The sequence below is a fragment of the Siniperca chuatsi genome, linkage group LG11, assembly GCF_020085105.1.
Source record: "Siniperca chuatsi isolate FFG_IHB_CAS linkage group LG11, ASM2008510v1, whole genome shotgun sequence".
In the NCBI taxonomy this organism is placed as follows: Eukaryota; Metazoa; Chordata; class Actinopteri; order Centrarchiformes; family Sinipercidae; genus Siniperca; species Siniperca chuatsi.
In genome coordinates, this window is record NC_058052.1 from 2,503,465 (window position 1) to 2,523,279 (window position 19,815).

General features: G+C 39.9%; 1 protein-coding gene across 4 annotated transcripts; it reads right to left on the minus strand.

Annotated features, from left to right (window-relative positions):
- Positions 1-1,639: 1,639 nt before the first annotated feature.
- kcnk18 (potassium channel, subfamily K, member 18) lies at positions 1,640-19,566 on the minus strand. Of its 4 annotated transcripts, none has more exons than XM_044215365.1 (4): positions 19,013-19,154; positions 18,581-18,727; positions 5,202-5,247; positions 1,640-3,240 (listed from the first exon to the last, which is right to left on the minus strand). In XM_044215365.1, exons 2-4 carry the CDS (start codon positions 18,668-18,670, stop codon positions 2,405-2,407), a joined length of 972 nt encoding a protein of 323 aa, XP_044071300.1. In that variant the 5' UTR covers positions 18,671-18,727; positions 19,013-19,154; the 3' UTR covers positions 1,640-2,404. The 4 variants fall into 4 exon arrangements, with proteins under 4 accessions (XP_044071300.1, XP_044071301.1, XP_044071298.1 ...); XM_044215366.1 differs by having other exon boundaries at positions 18,996-19,131; XM_044215363.1 differs by lacking the exon at positions 5,202-5,247 and having other exon boundaries at positions 19,013-19,566.
- Positions 19,567-19,815: the final 249 nt, after the last annotated feature.

The window sequence follows — 19,815 nt, forward strand, 5'->3', positions numbered from 1 at the left end:
ACCGAAGCTCACTGTCTGTTGTCTCTTATTTTCCTGTATATTCAGGGTTTTATTCTGTGCGGGTCTGCCCCCTAGACCGGACCCGTAACAAATGCATGTTACTAACTCGACATCTTCTCTCTCCCGTAGTTTTGTGCTTTCTCGTCTCTCTTCTCTCTCCTTTGGTCGCTTTCAGCAGGTATTTCTGCCTCCGGAGCTGCAGAGTCTGAATATTTGATTGCGTTCCTTCTACTGCTCCCACGTTCCTGCTTGACAACTGCTACTACAATTATTATTAGTCCTATTACTATTATTATCATTATTATTCCTATCATTATTATTGCTATAATTATTTTATTGATATTAATATTACAACTACCATTACATTATTATTATTTAAAAATTCTATGTGGAATTTGCATTGTGCTACTGCATGCACTCTCTCTCTCAACCCAACCTGCAGCGGCAGATGGCCGCCCACCCTGAGTCTGGTTCTGCTCGAAGTTTCTGTTTCTTAAAAGGACGTTTTTCCTTGCCACTGTTGCCAAGTGGTTGCTGGGAACTTTTGGGTCTCTGTAAATAATATTATTAAGCCTACGGTCTAGACCTGCTCTATAGGAAAAGTGCAATGAGATAACTTCTGTTATGAATTGGTGCCATATAAATAAAATTGAACTGAATTGAATTTGAAGTCCGTTGCCCTGGTGCATGCTGGGAAGCTTTCCTGCATGCCTGCTCTTGGGTCGCAACAGTATCTTAACCTCCCTGTCTGTGATGTGTTTTATCTTAAGCTTTCTTGCAATAACAAGTAATTCTACATTAAGACTAGCAGGACTTTCAAAGGAATGTGTTGACCATATATACAAGTCTGGGGCTGGTCTGTGTGTAAATGAGCCTGTACGTGCACAAGCAGATAGATGTAGAATAGGTGAAATTTATCATTGTTCACTGCGTGAAGTAAGGATAGTTCCTGTGTACACATTTAGAACTTGTTCTACGCATGCTTTGATAAATAAGGCCCCAGGTTTTGAAGGTTTTAGTTCTTACACCGACAAAGTGCCATCCAGTGTCAAAATGCACCCCAATCCCAGGCTGCTGTACACCCTAAATGAAGCTTCAAACGTAACCGAAGATGTCAGATTCTCAAAGCAACACAAGCTTCAACACGGTGCTTCTGCAGAAACTGCCCTTCCCACTGTACACACTCTTTAAAGTGCCAGTATCAGATGTAACATCGCTAGTAGTAGGTGTTCCTTTACTACTGGTATTTATTGCAGGCCTATTGTGGTGGATTGCATTATTATCTGCAGGTGTTGCTGTTTTTGTTAATTTATACTCCCGAGTTTAAATTAGGACACACATCATTGCCGACCTCTGTGCATTTGAGCTTCCAAGGTAGAAAAGGTGGTCACCTACAGTACAGTCAAGTGTGGGCTGCTCACAAACACCAGAACGCTTTTACTAGAGAGGTTTAATTAACTTATGTATCAGTATGCTGTTTGAACAGTATACAAAGTATAAGTATACAAACAAACCCTACCCCCTAACCCTAGGGTTAAGGTTCGAGTCTAGAAAATGTAATATTTGTTTATGTTGAGTGTGTGGTCAGCCACATTCATTTGACATCATGTTAAGTGAAGTTTAAAAGAATAAACAAAACTTAATTTAAAAGGCATTTTATTACATTTTCCTAGAAGGGAGTAAGCAGTAGTGAAATGTAACCATTTACATTTACATTTAGTACTGTACTTTAGTACAAATTTCAAAAGATTAGTCAATAAATCAATAAGTCGATTGACAGAAAATGAATTGGCAACTGTTTTGATAATCATTTAAGTCAATTTTCAGGCAAAAACATTTTATTTTTCCAGCTTCTCAAATGTGAGGATTTGCTGCTTTTCCTTTTAATAATTTTAATTTATTTTTTATAATTTTGAGGTTTGGACTATTGGTTGGACAAAACAAGCATTGTGTCACTTTTGGCTCTGGGTAATTGTGATGGCATTTCTCACTATTTTCAGAATCTTTACAAACCAAACAATCAATCTATTAATCAAGAAAATAATCAGCAGATTAATCCATAGTTTTAAAAATCCTGCTTTTACATTAATGCATGAGTAATAATAATCTATGATAGTATTAGAGTACAACTAATAGTCATTCCTTGGCAAGATACTTTATCTAGATATGCAGAATTTGTTCTTATTGATAGGAATCATTTTGAATACCTTTGAACACCACCCCTTCACTGAACAGGGCGTTTGGCACAAGCACACTTTTTATTTTGCGCATGCTTATGACCGAACAGCCAGCTCAAAGAACGCACTGGACAAGTTCCCACAGATTCCTGTTTTGGGCTTGTGTCAAAACCAGGACTATTAGCTTGCACAACTCTTGGACATGAGGTAGAGATTCTCCTGGTGACTTAGTCGTTCTTATCATTTCTGAAAGTCTCCACATTTCCCCTGCTAATGAACTTGATGCATTGGCGGTAGCAGCTTACAATTCGTGTTTGGCCAAGCTTGAAAGCCATGGACATGATGGCCATGCCAACAATGATGAAGAGTGAGGTAAGCATGAAGTACTTAGGGTGATTGGGTACAATGTCACCAAAACCGATGGTAGTGAGCGTGATGAAGCAGAAGTAGTAGGGGTCAAAGCCCTTAAATTCAGTTTCCCACAAAGGCAGAATCAAACCGCCAAAGAAAATGTAGGCAAACACGATGAAAAGAATCAGTACAAAGGGTACATCCAGCATTTCCATTCCATCCCCTAACCCTGTAAAATCCCATATGGCATATCCTTTGGGTGGTGGTGGCAGCCGGTCTAGCTCTGGGCAGGAGAGGGTCCTGAGCAGCGGGCCCTTTGTAAGTAAATTCTCCCTGGCGAGAATCTTCTCGAAGATCTCTTTGTTGTTTTGGAGCTGGACGGACTTGTGCCGTACATCAGCCTGGCTGTGCAGCACCTGCCGGATGTCGAGGGGTTCACGGACCATGACGTCATGGCTGAAAACAAAGGTACCGTCCTCCAGTGCCTGGTGGCTCAAATCCCCTGCCCTCTTCCGAGCCTTCCACGATGACCAGGTGTGGGAGCGGAGGATTTTGCAGAGGGTGTGAATGCGGACATAGGCTCTGGACATCAGCATAGCGAGGAAGTCTCCCACATCGAGGATGACCAGAAGCATGAGAGGGATGCCCACCATGGCATACAAGACACACACTACCTTACCAGGCAGGGTAACTGGAAAGATCTCCCCATACCCTGCAACAACAATGGAGAGAATGGACACTTCAGTACTGTGAAGCAGGGGATTTACAGTAAAGACATCTGTGGCTTAACTCAAATGTTTCTAGGGGATAATGACAATCAAGGACACAAACACTCAAACCGTACCCCTAACCACAGCAATCACAATAGCGGTTATGTTTAATGGACCTGGAAATATAAAACCATGGCTTTAAGTATATTTCTACCAAAACTGAATGATTTGTAATTCCATAAAGTAATATATATATATATATATATATATATATATATATATATAATATTGATCAGCATCATGTGCTCAGTGGATAATGAGTTTACACATACAATTTAGAAGACTGCATGTTCAGATATCCAGTATAATCTAAATTTATAGCAGTGGATTATCAATCTATTAGTGCAAGTAATGTTATTTGTTTAGTTAAGGTACAGTATATAGTCCTTGTAAACGTGACTGAGTGTGCTTTCACACCTAACCTGATTGGTTCAGTTTAAATAAACTCTGGTGCTTTTTCCAGGTTGGTTCTGTTTATTTGGGGTAGTGTAAAAGTTGGGAATTGAACTCTGGTGCAGACCAAAGAACTAGACCAAAACCACTTAAAAAAGGGGGGTCTAAGTACAACCAACTCTGGTTCGGTTCATTTGTTGTGCTAAAGCAAAATGGACCAACCACAGGATTTTATATGTGATTTTAGCATGTTTTTAGAAGCTTAAACCGTCTTCTGGTCGTGAACTGTCAAGAAAGTCATCTTATAAGTGATATGTATAAGCAACATATGCATTTATGAAAGTGCCTTGAGACCTGTTGGATACAGAATGTCAAAAGTTTTGAAATAATGATTTTTGAAATAGATCATATAAATGACTGATCACTTGAATACTATCCCTATTAAAAGAAAAATCTACATTTAAGTATAATTCCTATAATAATAACACTGTATTCACCAATTTAGTTGCTTAGAAACCTTCAACGCAGTGATGCTTACTAAAAAGGTAGCCGATAGTGCTAGAAACATGAGAAATCAGATGATCAGACAGGTTGGAAACAAACAAACAGGTCAAACTTATTGTACTTGGAAAAGAAAACGAAGGCGAACGGTAAAATTATTACCAAACTATCTGTTGTAAACATCTATCACAGACCCCCTTCCTGCTTTAAGTTTGACCCATTGTGCTTACTGTAGTTGTGTGAGCACACAGTTTTCCTGTGCAATGTGGGATTTTTATCAACATATTGGGTGTACTCCATTATGGTTTTACCACCAAATAAAGTGATTTAGATAATCTGGCTAAAGTGTTGGCTTGTTTACAACCTGTCTGATTGCCTGTCTTGTGTTCCTTGCCTCACTGAACTTTATTGTAGTTCTTCACCACATTCCCAGACCTCAGTATACCCTGAGTATAATGTTATAATAACAGGTAGAAATTATGGCCCAAACTTTGAAAATTATACCCTAGTTGTAATAACCCGGAATTATCCTTTAACTTGCTTTTTGTCATTTCAAACTGAAAAAAGCCATTGCCACTGTGTTGTGTCATATAGTGTGGAGAACACTTGATAATAATTAATTGTAAGTAATTGTAAGTATATATATATATATATTATATATATATATATATATATATACTTACAATTACATTAAAATAATATAATTTTAATTGCAGATGACGGCAGCTAGTAATGTTGTAGACATGAATATAACTTGCTACGGAAGGCTGTGTTGAGTGTGTGGGTGCAGGTAATGAAGGGGGTGGTTCTGAGATCTTGGAACACACTGTTGTTTTCACAGCTCAACGAAACACCTGTTATTTTTATGTACTTTTTTTATTTATTGCAAGACAAAAGACACAACATTAAGAGAACAACGTGATGTTAGTTGTTAGGTGTTGTGTTTATTTGATGTTGGTGTGTGTGTGTGTGTGTGTGTGTGTGTGTGTGTGCATGCGTGCCCGTGTACCACACTGTCTGTCAGGTCGGTGGGAGACGGGATGGGAGGTGGTGAACTAAGGGAAAGTATGTGAGAAAAAAACACAAAATAAAGAAATAAATTAGTAAATAAATGTACACTAATGCTAATACTAATACTAATACTACTATTACCACCACCACTACCACCACTACTTCTACTACTGATAATAATAACAACAATATTATTATTATATTCTGTGTTAATACTGCTGTGCAATATACTCTTTTCAGTTTTCCCTATTTATTGATATTTATCCATACTTCTATTGTGTAGAGATTGCTGGAGAAGGAGATCGCTGGAGAGGGAGAACGCTGGGAAAGGCGATAGGCGTAAAGCTGAGTAGCATGGGGAGTCAAGCCAGACTGAAATTTATCCATGATGTTGCTGGTATCTAAATAGGACAAGATGATTGTTCCTTAGATTTATATTATTTAAAACAGTTGCATTGAGGTTAGGCTTTTCAATAATGGGATGTACTACCGCATGTTTAAAAACACGTGCAAATCAGCTAGTTGATGTTATTACTGACATTTTTAACATATCAATGTCTCAGGAGAGTGTTCCCACCTGCTTCAAGACAGCCACCATCTTCCCTGTACCTGAAAAGTCTGTAGTGTCTAGTCTAAATGACTACTGCCCTGTGGCTCTCACCCCATTCTGATGAAGTGCTTTGAGAAACTGGTTCTCCGACACATAAAGAATAACATTCCAGCCAATCGGCACCCTCACCAGTTTGCATTCAGAACCAACAGATCCACACAGGATGCCATCTCCATTGCCCTCCACTTCACCCACCTTGAGAAGAACAACACCTACATTAGTATGCTGTTTGGTGATTTCAGCTCAGCATTCAACACAATCTTCCCCATGAAACTGACTGGCAAACTTAGAACTCTGGTATTCTCTGAGTATTACACTCTACAACTGGATATTGGACTTCCTCACAAACAGACCACAGACAGTTCAGATTGGCGGTCACACCTCTTCCACTCCAGTGCTCAACACTGGAGCCCCCCAGGGCTGTGTGCTCAGCTCCCTTCTGTTCACGCTGTACACCCATGACTGCAGCCCCCGACATGGAGACAACTCTGTTGTGAACTTTGCGGATGACACCACCATCATAGGCCGGATTTCAAACAACGATGATACTTCATATCGGGAGGAAATCAACAATACACTTACACCCTACTGCTCAGTGTCAGCAAACCAAGGAGCTGTTTGACTTGGTCTAAAGAGCACCTGTGGTAGGCGTATTGTGTCATTTCCGGTCACCGGTGTTTGTGTTTTACTAGTAGCGTGTTTCTTCTGCTCTAGCTCATCACAGTTAATTTTGTTTGATTCTTCATTATAGTGACTAACTATCTGCTATAAATTTAAATGTACACTAGTTCTGCTCAAGCACTCATAGCTCTCTCCTTCTTTTAACGACTTTCTCGCTAATCCCACAGTTCACACGCTATTCATTTTTGCTAGCTACCGTTCTTTAGCTTAGCAGCTAGCAATGGCTTCTCTCTCTCCCTCTCACTCTCCTGGTCCCTCTTGTTCTGCGTGTCAAATGTTTAGCTATTCTTCTGCCTCCTTTAGTGATAATGGTACATGTAATAAATGTAACTTATTTGTAGCATTGGAGGCGAGGCTTAGTGAATTGGAAACGCGGTTCCACACCATGGGAACTCAACCATTAGCTGCTATAGTTAGCCAGCCCCCAGTAGCCAGTGCGGATCGACCAGAGGTAGCTCCTGTTAGCCGTCTCCAGGGAGGTTGGGTGACTCTCCGAAGGAAGCCTAGCCCTAAGCAGAAGCCTACAGTTCACCACCAACCTGTTCACATCTCTAACAAGTTCTCCCCACTCAGTGACACACCCGCTGAGAAACCAACTCTGATTATTGGCAGCTCCATTTTGAGAAACATGAAGTTGCAGTCCTACATGCTTCTCTGCGCTTCCAGAGCAGTTACCCACCCAAAACTCCTCAGTGACAGTGTCTGCCCCTCGACCACTTAAATTAATAATACCAAAATCTATAGCTGTACTAGTGAACGATTTAATATCAGAGTATCATATTGACTTATTTTGTCTTACTGTAACCTGGCTGGGTCATGAAGAATATGTTAGCCTAAATGAATCCACTTCGCCCTGTCATATTAATACTCATATTCCTCGAGGCACCGGCTGAGAAGGTGGAGTTGCAGCCATCTTCGACTCAAGCCTATTAATCAACCCTAAACCTGAACTAAATTATGACTAATTTGAAAGCCTTGTTCTTAGTCTTTCACACTCAACCTGGAAAACACGACAGCCACTTCTATTTGTTACAGTGTACCGCGCTCCTGGTCCTTATTCTGAATTTTTATCTGTATTCTTATCTGAGTTTTTATCAAGTTTAGTTCTTAAAACAGATAAAGTGGTTATTTTAGGTGATTTCAATAGTCATGTGGACGTTGAAAATGATGGCCTTAGTACTGCGTTTATCTCATTATTCGATTCGATTGGCTTTTGTCAGAGTGTACATGAAGCCACTCACTGTTTTAACCACACCCTCGACCTTGTTCTGGTATATGGCATTGAAATTGAACATTTAATAGTCTTTCCACAGAATCCTTCTTTATCAGACCATTATTTAATAACTTTTGAACTGCTATTACTGGACTACATGCCATTAAGCAAAAACTCTTACTCTAGATGTCTATCTCATATTGCTATGGCTAGATTCAAGGAAGCGATCCCATCTGCATTTAATTCAATGTTATGTCTCAATATAACAGAGGACTCCTATGCAAATCACAGCCCCTCCCAAATTGACCATCTAGTTGATAGTGCTGCAGATTCACTGTGAACGACACTTGATTCTATCGCTCCTCTAAAAAAGAAGATAATAAAACAAAGAAGGTTAGCTACGTGGAATAACCCCCAAACCCGCAAATTACAGCAAACATCACGAAAACTTGAAAGGAAATGGCGTTCCAACAACCTGGAAGAATCTCATTTAGTCTGGCAAGATAGTCTTAAAACATACAGGAAGGCCCTCCGTAATGCCAGAGCAGCTTACTACTCATCATTAATAGCGGAAAATAAAAACAACCCCAGGTTTCTTTTCAGCACTGTAGCCAGGCTGACAGAGAGTCACAGCTCTATTGAACCATGTATTCGTATAGTCCTCAGTAGTAACGACTTCATGAGCTTCTTTAATGATAAAATTTTAACTATTAGAGGAAAAATTCATCAATTCCTACCTTAAACTGGTGCTGGCTTGTCTTCAAACACAGGAACCTTGGAAACAGTTGTAGAGTGTGTTTTGGCTGCTTTGCTCCTGTCGACCTTCTTCAGCTGACTTTGACAATTAATTCATCTAAGCCATCAACCTGTCTCTTAGACGCCATTCCAACTAGGCTGCTTAAAGACATTTTACCCTTAGTTAGCACCTCTTTACTGGATATGATCAATCTGTCTTTATTAACAGGCTATATGCTACAATCCTTTAAAGTAGCTGTAATTAAACCACTTCTTAAAAAGCCCATTCTTGATCCAGGGGTTTTAGCCAACTATAGACCTATATCTAACCTTCCCTTTCTCTCTAAGATCCTTGAGAAAGCAGTTGCCCATCAGTTGTGTGACATTCTAAATAACAATAGCTTATTTGAGGATTTTCAGTCAGGATTTAGAGTGCATCATAGCACAGAGACAGCAATGGTGAAAATTACAAATGACCTTTTAATTGCATCAGACAATGGACTTGTCTCTGTACTTGTTAGATCTTAGTGCTGCATTCGACACCATTGACCATCACATCCTATTACAGAGACTGGAACATGTAATTGGCATTAAAGGAGGCGCACTAAGCTGGTTTAAATCCTATCTATCAGATCGATCTCAGTTTGCACATGTTAACGCTGAGTCCTCCGTGCACGCCAAAGTTAGTCATGGAGTTCCACAAGATTCTGTGCTTGGACCGATTCTATTCACCTTTATATATGCTTCCTGTAGGCAAAATTATTAGGTATCTAAAGATATAGTTACTCTAGATGGCATTTCTCTGGCCTCTAGCAGCACCGTAAAGAACCTCAGAGTTATCTTTGATAGGGATTTATCCTTTAATTCCCACATGAAACAAACTTCAAGGACTGCCTTTTTTCACCTACGTAACATTGCAAAAATCAGGCACATCCTGTCTCAAAATGATGCGAAAAACTAGTCCATGCATTTGTTGCTTCTAGGTTGGACTACTGCAATTCCTTATTATCCGGCTGCCCGAATAAGTCCCTTAAGACTCTCCAGTTGATCCAGAATGCTACGGCACGTGTACTGACAAGAACTAGGAAAACAGTTCATATTTCTCCAATATTAGCTTCTCTGCACTGGCTCCCTGTAAAATCCAGACTAGAATTTAAAATCCTTCTCCTCACCTACAAAGCTCTTAATGGTCAGGCACCATCGTATCTAAGATTAAGATCTCATAATACCTTATTATCCGACTAGAACACTGCGCTCCCAGAATGCAGGGTTACTTGTGGTTCCTAGAGTCTCCAAAAGTAGAATATAAGTCAGAGCCTTCAGTTATCAAGATCCTCTCCTGTGGAATCACATCCCAATATAGGTTCGCGAGGCAGACACCATCTCCACATTTAAGAGTAGGCTAAAGACTTTCCTCTTTGATAAAGCTTATAGTTAGGGTTGGCTTGGGTGAGCCCTGAACCATCCCTTAGTTTTGCGGCTATAGGCCTAGACCACCGGAAGACTTCCCATGATGATGATGATTCTCGTTTCTGTCCTCTCTCCTTCTGTCGCTCTCAGTAGGTATTTCTGCCTCCGGAGCTCCAGAGACTGGATCTGTGGTTGTGGGCCACCTGCTGCCCCTGTGTTCCTGCTCAACAACTGCTACTACAGTTGTTGTTATTGGCTCTGTTACTAATGCTGACATTATTTTTTCTATAGCTGTCGTTCCTATTATTATTATTTTATTAATATTAACACTACAATTACAATTCTACTATTTAAAAAAAATTCTAGGTGGTATTTGCATTGCGCCTCCCTCCATCGTTATGACCATGTTTTCAGTGTTGTTTTTGTTTTTATGGTGATTTGGGTTTATTTGTGTTAAGTTGACTGGTCCAGCTTTGACGCCCCAGAAGCCTTATAGGACGGAGCTGGCCCATGAAACACCAGTTATTGAGAGGGTGCCCACCTGATGACCCTGTACACTTGCCTGAGTGTACAGGGATCTACAGTATATGCCTTGAAGACTTGCCTTAAACCCTCATTAATGAAGTTCCCAACTAACAAGACAACACAGCAGACAATGTGCCTCTAACCTCTAACAACTTCTAAAAGGGTTTTTGTGGTGATATAAAAGGCATTCTCCTCTGAGAGTGCCCTCTCTTCAGTGAGTTGTGGGCTTCCTGTTGCTACTAAGCCATTAGCCATTAGCTGGCTTCCCTTAACCACTTATCTGTATCTGAATTATCTCTAAGTATGAGACTTACTAATGTATCTTCACAAGGTTCTTACAAATCATGTCAAGGAAAAAAGCAAGCTCCAAATAGTAGAGGTAGAGGTAAATAGTTTAATTAACAAATTATCAGTGGCGTGTCCAGACTTTTTTGACTGGGGGGGCCCAAGTGGGGCCCTGACTTCTGCAGGGGTGGCAGGAAGTACGTGCGTGCGCGTGCACACACACACACGTCAGTATAGCATTAATTTACCATTTCTCATTTCTACTTTAATTACTAACATTATAGTTTCTTACAGTTTCTTACATTCCTGTGTTTAAATGTTTTATTTAAAAGATAAGTAGACCTACCAATCACAACACAACAGAGTGGCACCATACAAATGTAGTATAAAGCTTCCATATTTTATTCTTTAAGTCCTCAAAAAGAAATGTTACCTCTAAAAGTGGCTACATACAAAAGAAAACAATGCACAGTCAAAATACAGTAATAGTATAAAGTACCAACAACATAAAGATAAATAAGCCTCTGTGGACAAAATATTGCATCGACAAAAATCTACAATACAAATATCTTACAGAAAATGTGCTACAGTTAAATGCCACAAATGATTCAAGCTACCTCTTGCAATGCAACCCAAGATACATTTGTTAATTATAACCATTTTGGACATTTAAAACAACTAAATTTGCCTGTTTTTGTGTTGGTTTGCAAACACTTTATAAAGTTTTAAAATATTTTAGAAAATAAAGTCCGGTTTACTCATCAAACAGTTGGTCAAACTAAGGTCCTGCCTCTGACCAGGCAGATAGCCGACCATAGTATAGAATAAGGCCTCTCCCTGGGCATGACCCCGTAAATTATATAAAACATTTAAAACAATGGATCACTAATAAGTGAAAAAAACATAAGCAATGGAAATGTAATCAAACTACTGGACATCTTAAGACATATTTTTAGCTAGTGGGTTTGAGGTTCCAAGCTTATACAAGACTAATAGTCTACCACATTCCTAGCGCCTCTGTGAGGCTGTACTTAAGCACAGTGGTACTTTAAGGTAAATGCTAACATGCTGATGTTAGCATTACAATTAATCTTGAGGGGGACATGAATGTCTGTACAAAATGTCATGATAATCCATCAAATAGTTGTCTGTGAGATTACGGTCTTAACCAAAGTGGTGGACCAACTGAAAAAAATGTGTGTGCATGTGTATGTGTGGTGGTGGTGGTAGCATGGCTTGCATTTAGGGAACCTAGAGTAAAGATTTCACCCTCTTGAGATTTGTCTGTGCTTAACAAATTAATGGCATTCTGCCCATTTGATATATGTGTATGTTTAATGTGGAAAGTTGAACATGATGTTGATGATAAAAGTAAGTTCAGGAGAAAACATTGGGATTCATCCTCTATGGGAAGATGAATATCCATACCAAATTTCATGGCAATCTGCCACCCGTCAGATTGACCAACATCACCATAGGAATCCATATGTTAATGCTGTCCCCTGCCAATATGAGTAAGGTCAGGCTATGATTTTACTTCAGGGATGTCAAGTCAACCAATGAATCATCACCCTGTAGTGAAATATGTCTCAACCTGCCTTTAAGAACTGCACACCCAAAGACAAATTCAATAGTCTGAGTTTTAGAGGGAACTTTTGATGTCTCAGGATGAAGTTTCAGATACTTTTCCTACCTGTAAATTTTACTTGTTGTAAGGCTTTTGAGCATTATAAACGGTCCAAAAATATATTAATATAATTGTAGTCATCCAACCCGTTCTCATTCCCAGGGCGTCAAATACCGACATTGTGTCACGCCCCTCTGCGTTGTATACAGATGTACCCTTTAGCGTCTGTAGGAGATGCCTTCAGAAACTACTTTAGCATCTCTAGGAGACGCCTTCAGAAACTACTTGGTTAGGTAGTGACTTCTAAGCCACGTGTTGGTTAGGTTTAGGCGACAAAACTACTTGATTAGGTAGTAGAAAGTCACGTGACATGATATGACTTGTAACGTAACTTAAAACTTTAAATAACTCATCGTTAACTTTTGGTTTCTCATGGGACACAAAATCATGACCCGGTTACTCAAGATAATCCACAGATTTGTTGTGAGCAGTTTCATGTAGGAACTATTTTCTTTCTACCCATAGTTCCTACATGAAACTACTCACCTCAAGGTCTGTGAATTATCTTAAGTAACTGGAAAGAGACACTGCTGTTGAGTTTTTCAAATGTATTTTTTGGCGCTTTGAGCACCACAAGCCGAGTGCCATATAGTCCCATTACATTAAAAAAAATGCAAATATCTCTATGGCCAATATCTCCAAAACTCTGCAACACACACCAGAACAATCTAGATGGATAAATAGCACTACAGGTAAGAGGAAAAATATGTATTTTTGATTTTGGGGTGAACTGTCCCTTTAAGGCTTTCTGACAGCCCTGTGAGTCCCATATAAAAACGCTAAAGGGTATCTTGTAAACGGACTGTACTTGTATAGCACCTTTCTAGTCTTCCGACTACTCACAGCGCTTCACACTACATATCACATTCACCCCATTCATACACTGATGGCAGGTGCCAACCGTTCATCAGTCCAAAGAAACTAACAAATTATTCAGGAGCACTTCATTATTTGGGATTCAGTGTCTTGCCCAAGGACACCAACCCCCGCTCTACCACTAAGCCACCACTCATGCGTCTGTATACAGCGCAGAGGGGGTGACAAAATGTCAGTATTTGACGCCCTGGGAATGAGAATGGGCTGAGTCATCTGCAGTCAAAAAAAAATCTTCAAAAAGCTCATGCTACATGAATGTTGTCTTGTAAGAAATGTCACAATATAGCTTCAAAACTGCTATATTCACAAATTATATTTAGTCAGCAGGCCTCCATCAGCTAGTCCCTTTCAGAGGTAAAGTTGACAACCATGCGTTGAAGCACCCTGCTACTTATTACTACTGGTCCATGGTCAGCTGACAGCACATAGACAGTGACATTCATTTCATCATTTACAGATGTGGAGGTACATACTTCTGAGGCCGTTTAAGATGCTTCCTTGCTAGTTGATTTGTGGGCTGTTTCCCATTGTATATGCAAGCACATTCCATACAGATTCTTAGATCAGCTCCCAGATGGCTGGGCTGACTAGACTGAGTGCATAAACCAATTGCAGCTGAACTGCAACACGTTTCTTCTGATAACCTGTGAATGGGACATTGGCCCCACAGAGACTAACATGCAGCGACCACACGCCTCTCAGTTCTCAGATATTCCAACCATCTAAAAACAGCTGCCATCTGATAATGAGACACATTAGCCTCACAAGGAAAAGAGGCAGCCATAATCTATTTTTAGGATATCAGCTTGTCAGTTTTCTATTCAGTAAGTAATGCAGTAATTATGCATCTGTACTGTTTGCAGTGCACAATATATTCTAGGCCCAGAACAAAGTATCTCAACAACTACTGGCTGCTTTGTCAATAAATCTTGTATTGATTCTTATAGATGATTCCTTATGACTTTGGTGACCCCCTGACCTGTCATCTAGTGCCACCGTCAGGACAACGTTCCCCTTGACTAACATGTTGCTCCGCGGCAAGGTACAACAAAATCTAATGACCGTATTTCCTACAAACTTCATGTGAATATTAATGGTTGCTTATTTATGGTTTGGTGACCTTTTCTCTAGCACCACCCTCAGGCCAAATTGTCAATTTGCACACAAGATATCTCAAAATGTATCAGCCAGAGTTCCATTTATTTCCTAAAGAGATAGCAAAACACAGCAGTTTCATTTTACTATTGAGATCCATTAGACAGTGGATGAAACAGATCACATAATCTGAACATCATTGCTATTATAGCTGTAATTCCTTGTATTCAAATTACTGAATACAGTATATAACTGAAAGAACTTTTGCTTGCTAGCCAGTCTGGAGCATTTATCCCGGACAAAATGAAATACAAAAGGTTTGAATGGAGTCAGTACCTTTGAAGAAGCTTGTTCTAAATTTACATGAAACAACCTGCAGTCTATATTTCCATACTAATGTGCATGCATGTTTATCCTGTTATTTGCCCACTGCAGGGAACTCTTAATTGGTCAAGACAGTTCTGCTACTCTAAGACTAAAAGAAGCAGAAACTTTTGGACTAGGTTAGGCCATTTTTCTATTTTGAGTCACGTGATAAATATGGGCTCAAATCAGGTAAAGATACTCAGTCTTGATTTTAAACCTGCAGTAAATGATTTTTTGGCCAATTGGGGACAACGCAACAGGCTGTAAACACAACACTGACATATTATTACCTTAGCTATTTGGCAAACATTTAGACACAGAGCAACATTAGCAGTCCAATATTCACTCCCTTTTAGCTCTCTTTTTGGTCTCTATCAACTCCTGAGAAAAACATCTGGCTCTTTAGCTGCTAAATGCTCCACTATGTTCACCAGCTAGTCGTAACTTTTGTCTGTCTGCCATTTGGTGCTGAGCAGGTAGAGTACAGTGGGTTTAACAGAGCTTTCTCGCTGAAAACAGCTGCCAGCTGCTGGTGAAAACAAGGACGACAGTGGTGAAAGTGAACCAAGCTGTAAAGCTGCAGTTCATAAAACCAAAACTGAGCTGGAACAGGTTAAAACTCTGAGGGAAACTGCATAGTTGGAGAACATTCTCTGTGGTTTCATCACTATGAGCGACACCTTTCACATGATCCACTATTAATATAACAAAATTGACTAGTGCAGCAGTAAAATTTGCTGGCACAATTCTACCTCCATGTAGTCCAATTTATCATCTGTCTATGCTCTACTTCCCGTTGACTAGTGCAACTTGAGCAGGAGAGATTGATTAGGCAATTCATAAATAGCTTGAGATATTTGTTCTCGACGATTTCTAGTGATGCCCAGAATGAAAGCTCACTCAGCTCCCCTCACCCTCCTCCATTCAAAATGTTACTGGTTTGATCCACTTTTGCTAGGAAATTAAACAAAAGTTCCAAAAGTTGTCATGTGTACAGTGCAGTATTATTATGAGCACATGGCGCATATGGCTGACTGATTGTTACACAATGACTAAGTAGTCACAGTCATAGTACTATGCAGCAAGCACTTTCACTGCCTGATTTCGTCAATACAAGGAGCTGAGCACACAGCCATTAGCACCAAAGTGCACTAAAGTGCACCAAACCACAAGTAACAGACCACAATAGAGAAAACTTCTAACACAGAAGAATCACTCAGTGTTTCAAAAGCTTGGTTCTAAAGACCTAACAAGTGATGTTTCAGTGCAGTTTGGTCATCTGACCTCAGGGTGTTTCACAAAGTGAGACTAGCAAATTAGCAAGTTTATAACATGTAAACATGTCTTCTGAAAACAAATCAACATGCACGACTGTATCCCCAGGTTAAACAATAAATCCTTAACAGTTATCCAACTACACTTGTAACCCTCGTTTGAGATACACAACCCCCCAGCGACCATGTGTATTTATCTTCACCACAGTCTGTAAGATTAAGAGCATATAACCTGCTACTGGCTGGAGTTTCTTTGCCTTATGTGTCGCACGCAGATTTTGCATTACATTAAGTGAAACTAGGTGTTCCAAATCACCAACTATTCAGGACAATGTCAAAACAGTGCTTTAGGAGTTTTTATTAACCACAACAGCAGTGTGGCTATCTCAACAATTACTGGTAATTACATTTTGTACAGACGTTCATAATCCCTGGAGGATAAATCCCAATGACCTTAGTCATCCCCTGAGGAAAAGGAGATGACTAAAGTCATTGGGATTTATGACTGGAATGCCATGACATTTGTTCCACAGAGGACTAATCCTGATGAAGACGGTAGTCCTCTGACTTTTCCTCTAGCATAACCAGTGAGCCAAGGTTTTAATTTATCCGGTGAAACATCTCTAAATTTACTCGAAGGATTGGCACAAAATTTGGCACAGGCAACCATAGTTCCCAACTTTGGTTGATCCCAGCCTTTCCTGTACCGCCACCTGCAGGTTGACATTTTTTGGTCAATATTGAGTGAATATTGGATGGATTAGCATTTAACTTGGTACAAACATGTATGTTCCCCACAGAATGAGTAGTAATAACTAAAATAAAAATTTTAATTAGTCCAGTACTTTGGTTTATTACTAAATACTTGCAGAACTAATGACATTACCATCAGCCTCAGCTGCAGTCTTTGTTTAGTGCTAATTAGCAAATGTTAACATGCAGACACGCTAAACTAAGATGGTAGTGGTTGGGGCTGGGTGAGATGGCCAAAAAATAAAGCCTTAATTTTTTTTTCAGGCTTGGGGATGATTCGCGTTTTGTTTTGTTTTTGCACAAATGCAAAAAGACTAAAACATGACTGACCACTTGCAAGGCTGTCATCGTTAGGCACATTTTAAAAAATGCAGGTTATCCTTTACAGCTATAAAATGGCATTACCAGATGCTTTAATTAAGGAGAACATGGGCGTCCACTTTAATTATCAGTTCCAGCACAAAGCTTACTAATTCATTTGTTTGTGCTTCTTGACAGCCTGATATCTGCAGGCATCAGGCTAGTTAGCTTTAGCTACATGGGTATGGGTAGGGACAGACCAAAAAAGCGGAATCGGTACACAGATCAGTTCTCTCCCGTGGCTTCACCTCTTGTGATAGTAGCTTGTCAAGAAACACAGCGAGCGCAGGTCAAATGTGTGCTGCATCTTTTTTTCAGTCTGTTCTTCTGGAAGATGTGATTCTTAGATGCACTACAAGATAGCCAGAAGCAGCTGCTATTCTGAGTCATGACAGTCCCTTAAACTATGGCAGGTACACATAAACTGTAGCTATTCATGTCACAGTTTAACAAAACAGTTCATTAGCAGGTCATAAAACAAACAGAATGAGCTGAAAGACACTATAGGGCTCCATAGAGTTGAGTGGAACTTCAGTGTCGGGTGATCATTTTCTGTGGGTTCATCGCTACGAGCAACACCTTTCACATATACAATCATTTAATCCACTGTTAAAAAGCAGCTTTAAGGATGTTCTTGAGAACAACAACATTTAAAAAATGAAGCAGGACCAGGAGGACATTTTTTAGATTCACAGTTCCTGCCAGAAAAGAAAAGGCCCTCCACTTCCACATGCTCTCTGTCTGCTGATCATTGAAAATGTATCTTGTGATGTCCAGGAGGAGTTGTGGTGGATATGATGGGGTAAGCTGAAGATGGGAATAAGACTTAACTGCCGTGTCAGCATATGTGATTGCTATGCAGCATTATTGGTGTGTAAACTCCATCTCAGTTCTGCAGTCATTGCAGACCCTCAGTCCTGCTTAACGGATGAACTGTGTATGAAGATCACAGCCTCCGCAGAATGTGAGCGACATATGCTCAGAGAAATGATTTTATATTTTTTGTGTTTGAGCTAAATGTTAAAAGTTAAACAAATATCATATATTTGTTGAGTATGCCCATGCTGACAAACAGAGTTTTAGACAAATCAACACATATGACACACTTTGACATAATATACAGTACCTTTTTGACATTAAGTACCTTGATGTTGTTGGATATTGTTGGCCAGCTACAGATTAGCCATTGCCATTAACACTTGTGTTTTTCAACTTTTTTCTTACATAATCATATTTGTATTTTAATATTTTTATATGGAAGGTGGATAAGGGAATATCTGAACCGCACTGGATCAAACTGTGTGAAACACAAACTGCAAAACAAAATGTGCACATCTTATATATATATATATAAAATGTTCAATGCATTGTTAAGTGTTAAAGGGCAGATTTCGTTTTTAAATAAAACTGAAAGCAGAAAATATTATCAGTTGTAGTATCTCTACTCTTATATATACTGTATTTGAACCATCAACTTGCAGTAGCTATGATAATACTGTTGACTTACCAACTGTTGTGAATACAGTGCAGCAGAAGAACATGGAGCCAAAAAAATTCCATCTGTCAGGTCTCTGGAGCCATATGGATTTGAAACCATGTCGCATCTCAATCTCCACTTTCTGTATTATGTATTGATGTGTGCAGGAGGCGTTATCTGAAAATAAAGAGAAAATGTTAATTATTTAGTTAGGGCTAATATTTAATAATAATTTAAATATTAATGTTTAAATATGGTTAATGGCAAGGAAATAATCATGCTTAGGTCCAAATTAATTTTTCAGCATTGGAATGGAAAGGAAATATACCAAAATCGCCACAGGTTTTATCAGCAACCATAAAAAGTCCATAAATGTCGATGGAAATTTGTTATTAAAGGTTGGTTACACAGTGATGTCAGATGGTACCACAACCCCACCACCCACCAGATGTGGCCACTGACCGGTGAGGTTCTGGACGGTGCTGACAATCTGACCCAGGAACGAATGGTACTCCTGCTGGGTAGTGGACTCGCTCCCTCCTTCAATGTGCTGGAACATGAGCGCACCCAGCGCTGCATATGCCACTAGAGACAGACACAGCAAAAGGTGAGGAAAGAGCCTCCAGAAACGCGCTGCGCATTTTCTGGACTCGGCCTTAGCGCTTATTCTTTTCTTCTCTGCCACTGACATCTTCTTCTTCTTCTTCTTCTGGCAGCCTTGAAGAAGTCTAGTCTATTTTTTCCTTTGGAAGTTTTTTTCCCCCTTGGATCTTCTTCTTCTTCCTCCTCCTCCGCCTCTTCCACCGCAGCTTCTACAGTCCGTCTGGAGAGCGGCTGTGTGTCCGTCAGCTTGGCTTTATGCTCCAGCAATGTGCGCGGAGGCTGCTGAGGCAGTAAACACACCACATCATCTATACGCGCATTACAAACACTGAAATGAGGCCTCCGGGGAGATCCGTTATTGACTCTATAGTCTGTTACTCCCCTCTCTGACTGCCTGGGGTCCCGGGGGTGCTTGACAGACGCTCTGACAGCCTTCACAAACATTTACACCACAGCGCAAGTCAATCATCAGATCGAGTTGTTATTCCCAGTTTATTCCATCCACCCAACATATAGTATTGATAGCCAGTGGGGGAAGAGGTACTCAAAAGTACCAGTACAACAATGTAAAAATACTCCATTACAAGTAAGAGTCCTGCATTCAAAAGTGAAAGTATAGAAGTATTATCAGCAAAAGTAAAGTACACATGCAGAAATGTGGC